This window comes from Colletotrichum fructicola, assembly GCF_000319635.2.
Source record: "Colletotrichum fructicola Nara gc5 chromosome Unknown KSG_Nara_v1_contig04, whole genome shotgun sequence".
NCBI lineage: Eukaryota > Fungi > Ascomycota > Sordariomycetes > Glomerellales > Glomerellaceae > Colletotrichum > Colletotrichum fructicola.
Window position 1 is genome coordinate 1704250 of NW_027094054.1, and position 11872 is coordinate 1716121.

Consider the following 11872-nt stretch of genomic DNA (forward strand, 5'->3'; position numbering starts at 1 on the left):
CTGACCTATGTAGTGGAACTCGCGGTTTCCTCTGGCGTTTTTCGAGCAAGCGGCCTTAAAGATCGACACAAGTGGATTCCTTATTAGTTCCGGCATAAATTCGCAGGTAACGTCCCGTCTCAGCCCTCTCCTTGTTCACCCATAATTCGAGTGCAGGTCACGGGCGAATGGCCTTGATCCATTAGTATCCCTACGACTAACAGCCTGGGAGAGAGCGATATGTTTGTCATACACCCGAACCTTTGCTCGCAGCAGTGACGTGTCATCCTTCGGCTTGTGTTCCGTAGAAGGCAAAGAAAAGATTGTTGAACTATAATAACTTCCCGTGTCAAAGATGGTCAGAGACGCCGGGAAGTGCAGTGGAGCCTGGAATTCCGGACATGCGCTTTCCCACATCAACCAACAGCTCGCTACAGCCGAAGTGGGCGAATGAGATTGATCTATCTGTCGCGTACCAACAAAGAGCCCAGACGATGAATATCATTGTCCTACATGTTAATTCCTGCCTGCATAATGCATAAGTGGCGTGTTGCCACTCACACTTTCTCGGACTAGGAAGGAGGGAATCAGTATAAAGCCCCGCCTTCATCCAACCACCCCCAACGATGTTTCCCCTCGTCCTCCCATGGTAAAATTGTTTTCTCCTGCAATCACCTAGTCGACACAACTCTCGATCAATTCTTATTCTGCAATATTTGTCGGTGTACATCATGGGTGACTCTTCGAAAAAGGATTTTAGCCCACCACGAGCGGTCGAGTCCGCTCCAGGTGCAGCGGACCCGGCTTCTCCTCATGGTCGTGTCGCGGAGCAATCCACTTCCGATCCAGCTACATCACCTCAAGGATCTTCCCCTCATGCCGCTGAAGATGTTTCCCATGCATCTGAGCCTGATGGTGTTGCTCTCGAGGCGGACGCTGGGAACACAGTCATATGCCACGATCGAAACTCTCAGTAAGAACCATGCTGACTTGGAAGTCAGCCCAACGATCCCGCGGAGATGGATGAGCGCATGTACGGATTCCTGCCACCGTTTCCTGGACGAGTCTGACTGATATAATTAGCTCGAACTACACTGCTTCGCTGGCCTCAAGTGTTGTCGATTATCCCATCGAATACGGGCGGCGCTACCACGCTTTCCGACCCGGAGGTGAGTGGTCCCCTGTTCCAACACTTTAACAATGTTTTATTTTACTAACATCATTAGTCTATGCCTTCCCAAACGACGAGGTTTGTCTGTTTTTAAGAGCTCTCATCCCACGTAATCTTGGTCGCTGACAACAGGATAGGCTGAGATGGACCGTCTCGACATGTCTCACGCGGTGAAAGTAAGGTCAATCGGCAACAAGCTCTTCCTTGCGCCTCTTGAGAAGGAGAAGGTTCACAGGATTCTTGACATTGGAACGGGAACTGGGATTTGTATACACCGAGAGCAGTCCCGGTTCAGACACTTGCATGCTAACTTTGTTGTGCAGGGGCAATTGAGATGGGCGATGTCTTTGAAAATGCAGAGATTATCGGCATTGATCTGAGTCCTATCCAGCCTAAATGGTAGTTTCTGCTCCGTTGCCTCTACCATGGGAACTGGCGGCTAATACATGACACAGGGTTCCTCCGAATGTGAAGTTCGAAGTCGACGATGTCGAGAGTCCCTGGGTTGTGAGTCGAAAGTACAACTACATCATGTGCAGACACATGGTGGCTTCAATTCTGGACTGGCCGAAGCTTGTCCGCAACATTTACGAGTAAATAACCTTCCTTCAACTACCCAGCTTCCAGGACTGTTTCCAGAGACCTGCATCATAAGGCCAACACTGACATACCAATGTCCAGCAACTTGGAACCAGGCGGATGGGCTGAATTTCAAGAATTGTCCGTGAAGTACCACACTCAAGACGGAACGTTCACCGAAGACCACGCTACATACAAGTGGAATAGGACCCTGATCGAGGCCTGTAAGATGATTGGCCGTGACGCCTGCCCGGGACCGAAAGTCGAGGGTTGGGTGCGGGATCAAGGATTCCGGAACGTACACCATCAAAAGTTCATGCTCCCGGTTGGCCCCTGGCCCAAGGACCCCCACTACCGAGATATTGGCATGCTCAATCTGGCCCAGACACTGGAAGGTCTGGAGGGCTTCTCCTTGAAGCTCTTCTGCGGTGTCCTCGGACGAACGAAAGAGGAGGTGTTCGTTGAGCTTTCGCAGGTGCGAAAAGAGCTGAAGACGGGCGCGTTCCATGCCATGTTTGACTTGTAAGTTATGAAGAGCCGAGCTCTGATCATGTTGCTGATTTTGTGCAGACACGTTGTCTATGGACAGAAGCCCTTTGAGACGGAGGCAGAAGAATGAGCTACACGGGCAGCCAGAGCCTGGACTACACGGCAGGAAATCTTTCTTTCGAGACACAGATTAGCAACAGCAGTCTTTGTTATTTGGTGCAGCAACATGTTCACCCAGCCACAGAATTAATCGAGTATTATGAGGGTTAGTGCGCAGTAAGCAATTGTTCCTTCAACGCCTCTGATCAACTCAGTGTCACTTGAAATTGCTCCCCACGAATGACGTCTAATACGGTCTATCTTCGAACTGTCAAAAGATACAAATTAAAACTTGAATATTGGTCAAACAAGTTCGACCTGTAAAAGAAATTTCCCAGATACGTAAGGCTTTCTACATGCTATAGCAACTTTTGCAAGATGTCGGACCAGAAGAGTGGTTTGCCATCTCCCAGTCCTCCGAACGTTCCGTGATCTTTGCAACGTCGTCGGGATGCTCTTGGTAATGTCCGGAGTCATCCAGGGCCGCATCGGCGGGAGAGCGGAGCGCTCCGTTATCATAACGCGGAGGACGTACTCCCAGGCGGCCCCGTCCCCGCGTCATCCGGACCTTCGGCGACACGCCGATCCAATCAGTCATTAAGGAACCGCAATCATCATGCAATCTCCAGTGGAAAAGAAAACCTACAAGTCAAGACAGACGAACGGTCTTCGGTGACTCTGTCTCCTCCGCATCAAGCCGCCTCGGCTCCCCCGCACGCCAGCATCATCCCATCTTTTCCCCCAGCTTTAGACTCCAATATCCCCGCTTCCCACGCAAGTTGGAAGTCTCCAAAACGCGATTCGTTGGAGAAAGGAGAGAAGGTGCCCACATCATACCTCGGCTCCCCAAGTCTTGAGATCCTTGTACACATCGATAAGTGCTGCAATAAGTCCAACCGTCCCTCCCGCGTCTTCAACATCATCGTCGCCGGTCTTCTCCAGAAGGACTCCATCATCGCTTTACAGATACTCGGTCTTTTCCAGCAGTAACAGGAACTAGAGACGAATCCTCGAACCTCGGCTGGCCCATATATTCAACGCCGTCCATCCCATCCATCCCGTCCGGCTTCGTTGACTGATTTTGTATAAGTCCTCCAGTGACTCTCAGCTTCACGACGTAGCCTGAGGTTCATCAACACAGAACTCTCTCTCATCAAACCTCACGATACCGAAGCTTCAATCATAATGGCAACTACCAACACACCTCAACCCAGCTACCAACACCTCATCGACCACGTCGAAGAGCACGGCTACGTAATCATCCCCAACGCCTTCACTGAGGCCGAGATCGAGGAAGCCACCAGCGAACTCGCCCGCCTCGCAGCCGACGCCGCCTCCGCCGGGCCCGCAGGCGGCGACCGTGCCGGCCGCAACGACTTCGAGGGCCTCAACACCAAACGCATCTACGCCCTCCTCAACAAGTCCCCCGTCTTCCAGAAGTTCCCCCTGCACCCGGCCCTGCTCGCTCTCAACGACCACTTTCTCGACCCGGGCTTCCTCCTCAACTCGTTTCACAGCGTGTACATCCAGCCCGGCGAGGCGCCGCAGATGCTCCACCACGACGATGGGTTTGTCACCGTCCCGCGGCCTCATCGTCCGTTTGGCACCGTAAGTGACCCTTCTATCAAACACAACGGCTGTTTCTGACTTGTCAACAGGGCGTCATGGTCGCAATAGACGACTTCACCCCCACCAACGGCGCCACCGTCGTGATCCCGGGCTCCCACAAATGGGGCGACAAGGACAACGACCGCGCCCCCCGGCGCGAGGACGCCGTCCCCGTCGTCATGTCCCGCGGCAGCGCCGTCTTCTTCGTCGGCACGCTCTGGCACGGCGGCGGGCAGAACACCTCTGACCGCGAGCGCAGGAGCATGACGGTGCAGTACTGCCAACCCTGGATCCGCCCGCTCGAGAACCAGATCCTCGCCGTCGACTGGGACAAGCTGGACGGCATGCCGCGGCGGCTGGTGGATATGCTCGGGTACGGGGTGGGCTCGCCGTTTATTGGGTACGCGGACGGGATTCACCCGTGGAAGGTGGCGCAGAGGCGGATCAGGGAGCAGAAGGAGCTGCGGGCTGGGTCGCGGCAGGGGAGGTTGTGAGATGGGATGTTTTGATATGTGTGGCTCTTAGATTGGCACAGGGTTTTGGGAAGATGATAGAATTGAGCTGTTCTTCGCCAATGCCATCCATTTCGTCTACCCGGTATTGGCAAGAGACTGACTCTGGTCCCAGAACTTTGCATAACTATAAGGGAGTCTATGATCCTTATTGCCCCTTTGATCATTGCCATCGTCCTTATTTGCCTCACTTCCACTCTTATCGTGCTTGTCGTCGTCGTCTCCATGACCTACAACCCCTTCCCGGATTAGTCAAAGGGCTACGCCCAAGTATCAACATTCCAAATCAACGATAACAGAACAACGTCCATGAGAGATTTGCGATAGGCACTATGCTTGATTTGTAGCGATCCACGTAAACTCAATCTATCTAATTTGACAAGAGATGAAGCTCGGGTTGAACCCTTGATTTTGTACTGGCTTAACAGACGGCTTGAAATCGCTCTGTAGGGCCTATTCCACCTCAGTCCCTGCTCCATTTCATCTTTCCTTCCACTGAATACCTCGAGCTCGTTGTCGAGAGGTTTGATGTGAGCTTCAGTCTCGGCTGACTCGAGGTCAATCCTCAAAGCCACTCCATGCTACCGGTTGTAGAGAGCTTGGAGGACGGCTATCATCGTTGAACAATGAGAAGTCTGCCCATTCTACCAGCGGTATCGGCACTGACTGACGCTGGTGATTTCCATGGCAAACTCGCTCCCATTTATCGTCTCTCAAATCTCTTTCTTGATACTTTTGTAGTCCTCTTGGTGACGGTCGTCGTAGTCGTACCGTCGCTCTCGGTTCTTGTCTTCGTGGTTGTCTTGGTGCGAGTCTTCTTGCTGGTAATCGGTACCAACTCGCCCTGTTGACGTCGTACAACCCTTTCCTACTCGACTTCGCTGTCCTCTGGTCCCTCCCCACGACTAAGATTGGTCCCCGTAGGATCACCTCGTCGTCCTTCGCGCGACGGCAGGCGAGCCTGGGAGTTCGTCGCGTCCAGTTCAACATCTGAGCCTGCGGTGCTGTCGAACCACTCTGGAACTGCCTCGTCCGGGTCCCCACGATCCGGTGACAGTGAGCCCGCCCCCTTGATACGTCTTCTCTTCTGCGCCGGCCTCTCATGCTCCTCCTCCCTATCCTGATGGCCGGCACCGCTTTGTTGGTCGCGTGCCTCCTTCATCATAGGGCGACGTGAAATCCCTTGCTCATCAGCCTCCTCCTCTTCTTCTTCTTCCTCCTCCTCCTCTTCCTCCCAATTCTCACCCTCCTCGCCATCCACATGGCTCTGACGTCTGCCTTTCAATTCGTGGTCCATCGAAGCGAGTCTCTCTTTCTGCTTCAAAATAAGACCCTGGACCCAAAAAGGCATGCTTCTTAGTTGATCATCAAGGTCTTTCTTGGATACAAACGCTGCCGTATTGTCGAAAATTTTGCCCGCAACCCGCCGTAACGGGTGTTGGATCTGATGCTCGTTCTCGTCGCCCCTGGCCCGCTTACTGCCGCTTCTCTCTTCCTGATCGGTCATCGTAATTTTTGTTGTAACAAAGCCGAGATACTGTGCGACTGGTGGTAATTTGAAAGTGAGTCTTGGTGGTTGTTGTTTGCCGGTGAGGTAAGTGGACGAGTGTTGGCGGTGAAGAACTGGAAGGAGAATGGTGGTGGTCAGATGGGTGAGGAAGGCGCGACTTACACATTCAAACCTTTTTTTTTCGTGGCAGCAAAGAAAATATTATGCTTGTTCTATTGTAGCTTTTTGGTCGAGGCATGTCTATGTGTCCTTCAAATTTGTTCCTTCTCCTCGTCTCAGCTGGTTAATGTTTCTGCGGACCACTCACATCAGATAGCTCTCAACCTCACGCACCGCTACATACCCACGAGACGCTGAAAATGCGAAGAAAATCAACACATATAATTGTAATCACAGAATAAAATACGTTACAATTCTCCGATCTTGAGCCCCGCCCTTGACTGGCAAAAAGAAAGTGTAGCTCTTTTCTTCGCGGAAGTGCCTGCCTTGACGGAGCGGCTTCAGAGTTTGAAGTGCAACGCTAGAGGAGGAGCTCTTACATCTTCGAATGCTTGCACCTGACACTGCGAATAAGACAGGATCAGCACGCCCAAGAAAGGATCAGCGCTCTCACATCGGATCGTCGTTGCACAAAGTTTAGTTTGAACCCACAAAATCTGCAGCCAGCCCAGCCCAGCCGTTTCGTTGGTGTTGGTGGCTTGGACAAACCTGCATGAGAGGCAAACAAGCTATCGGGTCCGAGGACTAATCTCACACCCAATCATTTTTCATCACCATGTCGCGCAAGGAAAGCTCAGGATGGTTCTACTTATTGATTGTATTGAGATGACCATGATAGGTCGTTGTCTTCTTCCTCTCACTCCCCAAGATAAACCACCATCTTCAAGAGTATCTACAAGAATAGGATTAAGACTCGCACATGCGAAGATTACTATTTGTGCCGCATCTCATTGGATGCCGACAATGTGCCAGTATGTGGCGCCGTGTGCCTTCCTACTCTTCATCGCTGCCCTCAGCGAATATTCCCATATGATCATGATCAGCCTTCCCGGCTGTCGTGTAAATGCCCAGTCAAATCGACAAACCGCCAACCAATGCCAGCTCTTGGCTATTTTTCTTTCCAGTCCAGCCATGATGTGACGCAATAGAGACTAATATAAAAGGTGTAGATAAAGACCGAGTGATAACTCGAGAGGCCCGTGGGGGCGGCGAATTATGAAAAGAAGTAAATGCGAAAGAATGTTTGAGGGGTATCAAGGCGCTTGCTGGAAAATCAAATCTCTAAACATGACTCATAACCATCCGTGCAGATTGTTGAACAACCTGGTGTTGCTGTACTGCTGGCGTGATGCTGTCTACCAGAAGTTGAACGCCATCGCCAGCACGATTGCTGCTGCTGACAGGGCCCATGACGGTATTGACAAGCCCGCTTTGCTGACGGCCGCTAGCAGCGTGATATTGACGTATTCGGGGCCACAGATGGTGTTGACTTGGCTGGCGGCATCCTCGTATGTATACGAAATAGGGAGCTTCCGATTGGACGTGTACGTCTGGTAGATTTCCATGGTCCGTCTGAGACACGAGCCGCAAGTAGGGTTGGCACTGCCGGGGAGAGTCATGTTGAGAGGGAGGTAGTAGAAGTAGACATTCGAAGGCGTGGTCAGGTTGGTGACGGCGTTGGCGAAGCAGTACATGGAGGTGTCGGGGTCGGTGAGACAGGTGGCCTTGTATAGCATCTCATACGACTTCATGCCGAGGTAGGCTTGCATGACGATGGGGTTGCCAGCTTCATAGTCCGATCCGCAGTTGGCGGCCAGAGTCAGGTTGCTGGCCACGCCGTTCAAGTACGTTGTGCAGAAGTCGACATCCGCACTGCAGGTGGCGTCGAGTACCTTAACAATGCTCAAGAGCTTCTTCTCAGCCTCGAAAAAGGATCTCGAACCCTGGACAAGTCAGTACACGTTTTAGTCGGCATATCGTGAAACTCACCTGAAGAAGCATGGAGAGCGGGTAGCACTTCTTAAAGTTGGAGTTCGTGAGGACTTCGTTGATGAAGCGGGGGCAAGAGGCGCCGTCGTTGCTGGTGAAGTTGAAGGCCAAGCTGGTGTCGAAGGGAGAGGGCAGAGGCGAAGCAGCCTCGACGGTCGCAGCAGGAACGGTAACAGAGAGAGTCAAGGTGGTCGGGTCGTCCGTTGCCTTGACCGTCTGGGTCGCAGTCGCTGTTGCGCTGTCGTCGTCACGCTTCTTGAGCTCCTCGTAAGGCATCATGGTCCAGCGGCCCTTGATCATGGTCGGGGTGCGGTCGTCGACGACGAGGGCGTCCATGGGGGCGATGACTGCGGGGGCGGTAATCTGAGCGGGGAGTTCAGAAAGAGATTCGGAGGTGGCCGAGACCATGGAGGCGATGGTGAGGAAAAGGAAAAGCCATAGTGACCGTGGCCTGCCGGGGGAGGTTGAGTGTGTAGCGAATGAAGACATGATGAGAGGTGAGGCCATCATGAGGAAGCTGCGGGACGCAGGTTGAAGATGCGGAACATAATCCTTTTGCCGGACTGTGATGGCAAGATTCGAGAAGAGGTGCCTCTCGATCGATGTTGGCTGGGCAGATAGTTTTGTTGGTTTCCCTGGGGAACCCCACGCTGTGATCGGCGTCGATTGTCTCTAGCCGGTGATCGACCAGATCACGCACGCGATGGTGGATATATTATGGCACCAAGGAAAAACAAGAGCACCACTCCACTGCTTGCACCAAGGTGGAGGACTTGTGCAGGCGACCTATTCGGTGCTTGTCGAGAGCCGGTGAGTTCGGATGCAGGCGGGTAAACGAGTGATCCGCCAGATGAGTTTCCAACAACACCAATGAAGGAGTCGAATGCGAGCTGAGAGCGATGCAGTCGAAGGATTAATAGCGAATCAGTTCGGTAGCCTCCGGCGTAAACCCTCAAGTCGGCGAATCCTTCGCAAGCGGTCGTTTTGAGATTATTCGGAGTGATTAAATAGTTGCTCGAGCGATATCCAAATGCTCGAAGCTTTCCCGGTTGTCGACGCGCTGGTTGACCTATCTCGGCGGAGCGAAGAAGACAGGAGTCAGATGAAGTGCGTGCGGTCTCGAGGTCGTCGACTGACAGGCGTATTGTCGTGTCGAGGCGAGCAACTCAGTCGGCTTGGACGGTTGGCGACAGGAAGCAGGTGAGGCTCTGAAAGGGCGACGACGATCCCTGGCTCTGGCTGGGGGAGAGGAGGTGATTAAGAAGGAGAAGCAACGAGTGGATGGGTGGACGGGACGGGACACTATGGAATAGATGGGATGGGATGGGGGAAGAGCGAGCAATATTGGCTTGGCTTGGCTCGCTCGCGTGGTGGGAGGCACGGTTGGCCCTGGCTTGCTCGGTTCCTGGGATGGGATGGCACCAGGGGAACAGGGGTCCAGGGGAACGAAGCCTTTGACTGCTGCCGCTGTTGCTACTGCAGTGCGGTATGTCTCCGTACCTTACTCAAGGAACGGTACGGATAGACGAACCTGCGTTGGGTGTAGAGAGCAAAGGGCCGGGCGCTGGCTTCTGCAGTGGAGTCTGGACGAAGCATGGACGGCACCCGTGGTGGGCTGCGTCGTATTTTCATTCAGGAATCAGAGCAAAAAGGGAACGGGGGCTTGGGGGCAAAACTTGTCAATGATTCCGCTGTCGCGCAGCAGAACGCAGCACAGCGCAACGCAGCGCAGCCCAAGACAAAAACCCGGACCTGGACAGACAGACCCAGACCCTCTGCACCCTCACCTGGGACCTGCACACGCACCGGGCCAGCAGACGAACTGATGTGGATGTGGCCAAAGTGCGCTGCCCTGAACTTGGACTGGTTCGTGGCCGGTGGTCCATGGTCCAGGTCCGCGAAAGAACCGGCACCCCTGGCAGGGACAGGGGGCTTGGAGCAGGGGGACAGGGGTAGGGCAGCAGCACGCCAGCCGCTAGCCGCTTGAGGAAGGGCGCCGGGAGGGGGGAAAGGAGGAGATTTGGCGTCAAGCCACTCAGCAGCAAAAGCCAATATTCTCAATCTTGTACCTGGCCGCCCAGGTCAGTATGAGAAAATACTTTGACGACTCTCTCTCCACTTGCCTGCGATGCACCGCACATAGGGACACGGGGACCGGGGGCGGAAGGGGAAGGGCTGTGTTGCCCAGGGCAGTCGAAGCTTGGAACCTTGGAAGCTTGGGAGTTTGTGCTTGACAGCTGTGATTCCCGGGCTGCGGGTTTGTTGACGTCGTCATTTGTTTCCTCTCCGGGTCCCGCTCCGCTCAAAAGCAATCGCAGATGACTGGGAAGGTCGATGTCGTCCCGGCAGATGCCTTGTTGAAGTTGGAATCTGCTCCTTGGCTTGAGTCCAGTTGGCGGCGGCACGGCGGCTGGCTGGCTGGGTAAGGCGGCATGAACAAAGAGAAACAACCTTATTATCGGCACCAACGGGCGACCAACCGGACTCTCGCGGAGTGTTTTGGTCGCATCGGCCAGGCGGTGACTGCAACGGCCGATACGACGCAACGCAGCAGCCCAATGCAGTGAGCGAGATATGTGCCGCGCTGCAGCATATTCCCAAGGATGGCTATAGTCAGTGAGATGAGGGTAAAATGTCGCGCGCGAAATAATGGTTCAATAGGCGGCTGGGAGACAAAAGCAAGCGAACCGGGCAGAGGCAGAGGCAGCAGGGCCCAGCATGCCTACCGGTGGTCTAGAACAGCATGATCGAGGCAGGATTCCAACGAGGGATGAGCTTCTCAGACGGTTGATTGGCCGTGAAAAGGAACGAACAACACGTCAGACTGCTAACTGGAATTGTCGAGTTGTCTCTGATGAGTAGTCGAGGTAGCCAAATCGGTGCTTTCAGTCATCGGTCTCAGTGTCTTGTGCAGTGTTGTTGTTTGGATGCAAAAGCAAGAGCCAACCACGACGAGCGGGAGATGACCACCCTCATGCCCGAATCGGGAGGCAGGAGGCCCACCCTTGCTCCTGCTGTTGTTTGTGTGTCGTGCTCACGATATGGAGGGGGCCCAGGCATAGGCATGGTCGAGGTCGTGGGCCGCTGCGGGCAGGAGCGGGTTTTGGTGGAGGCAACTGCCCAGGTGGGAAAAGCAGGTGCCGCCGACTGGCATTGCAGCGCTGGCTGGAGCCCTGGAGCACTGGGACGGAGGCCCTTTCACCCGTTCTGGCGGTGCATTGCACTCAATGTCCGGCTCGCAGCGTGCTGCGCCTGAAGTTGTGGGGGCCGGATTCGTCTGTCTTCAGGTGGGAGTTGGCGCCGTTGATCGTCGCTCACCTGTCACAAATCTTTAGTGTTTTGCAAAGTATCGTAGAGTACATGCCTTGGGTAAAGAAAGCCTCCGCTCACATCGTCTATTTTGAACCACACTGGGCTGCCCCGTTTCCCACGACGACGACGGAGCTTGACTGCCGACTGCCCAAGAAGGTTGTAGCCAAGGACCAAGGCAGAGAGAGCGTGACCCCTCGCAGCTTGCTGATAACGAATGATGGATTGCGTATCGCCCCACATACCAGCTAATGACCTGCACAAGGCAAGAGCAGCTGTGCGCCTGCATATGCACATTCCCCGACCCCGACTCGACCGCGAGATGTGCATCGCCGGCTGGGGTGTTCCTGTCGGGACACGAGGAGCAGTTGTGAAAATGCGGAAGGAGCTCCAGATTGGCCGCGGTGCACAATGCCTGCACCTGAAAAAAATGCAGATTAAATCGGCGAATCATAGCGGGCTCTGCTAAGATGGTGGGGCGTGTCATTGGTCCAAGTGTCGCGTCCACCCCCACTTCCCACTTGACGGCGCGACAGGCAAGCGCACAGGAGTCAGGGAGTCAGGACGTGCATTCACATTATTCAATATTTGCCTGGAAAGAGCTCCCCAGGCCTCCTTCTTGCTCAG

General features: G+C 54.1%; 4 protein-coding genes across 4 annotated transcripts; 2 read left to right on the forward strand and 2 right to left on the reverse strand.

Annotated features, from left to right (window-relative positions):
• Positions 1 to 710: 710 nt before the first annotated feature.
• CGGC5_v007307 (Secondary metabolism regulator LAE1) lies at positions 711 to 2348 on the forward strand (the record flags this gene model as incomplete). The annotated part of the gene is made up of 9 exons (XM_066151843.1): positions 711 to 926; positions 981 to 1012; positions 1063 to 1148; positions 1206 to 1228; positions 1288 to 1417; positions 1474 to 1549; positions 1606 to 1743; positions 1832 to 2251; positions 2300 to 2348. 9 exons carry the CDS (start codon positions 711 to 713, stop codon positions 2346 to 2348), a joined length of 1170 nt encoding a protein of 389 aa, XP_066008684.1.
• A 1154-nt stretch (positions 2349 to 3502) lies between these two features.
• CGGC5_v007308 (Uncharacterized protein) lies at positions 3503 to 4419 on the forward strand (the record flags this gene model as incomplete). Its single annotated transcript, XM_032035867.1, has 2 exons — positions 3503 to 3925; positions 3976 to 4419. The coding sequence occupies 2 exons, from the start codon at positions 3503 to 3505 to the stop codon at positions 4417 to 4419; spliced, it is 867 nt and encodes a 288-aa protein (XP_031885195.1).
• An 886-nt stretch (positions 4420 to 5305) lies between these two features.
• On the reverse strand, positions 5306 to 5944 carry CGGC5_v007309 (uncharacterized protein; the record flags this gene model as incomplete). Its single annotated transcript, XM_032035868.1, has 1 exon — positions 5306 to 5944. The coding sequence occupies one exon, from the start codon at positions 5942 to 5944 to the stop codon at positions 5306 to 5308; it is 639 nt and encodes a 212-aa protein (XP_031885196.1).
• Positions 5945 to 7302: 1358 nt separating this feature from the next.
• Positions 7303 to 8425, reverse strand: CGGC5_v007310 (uncharacterized protein; the record flags this gene model as incomplete). The annotated part of the gene is made up of 2 exons (XM_032035869.1): positions 7303 to 7890; positions 7937 to 8425. The coding sequence occupies 2 exons, from the start codon at positions 8423 to 8425 to the stop codon at positions 7303 to 7305; spliced, it is 1077 nt and encodes a 358-aa protein (XP_031885193.1).
• Between the last annotated feature and the right edge of the window lie 3447 nt (positions 8426 to 11872).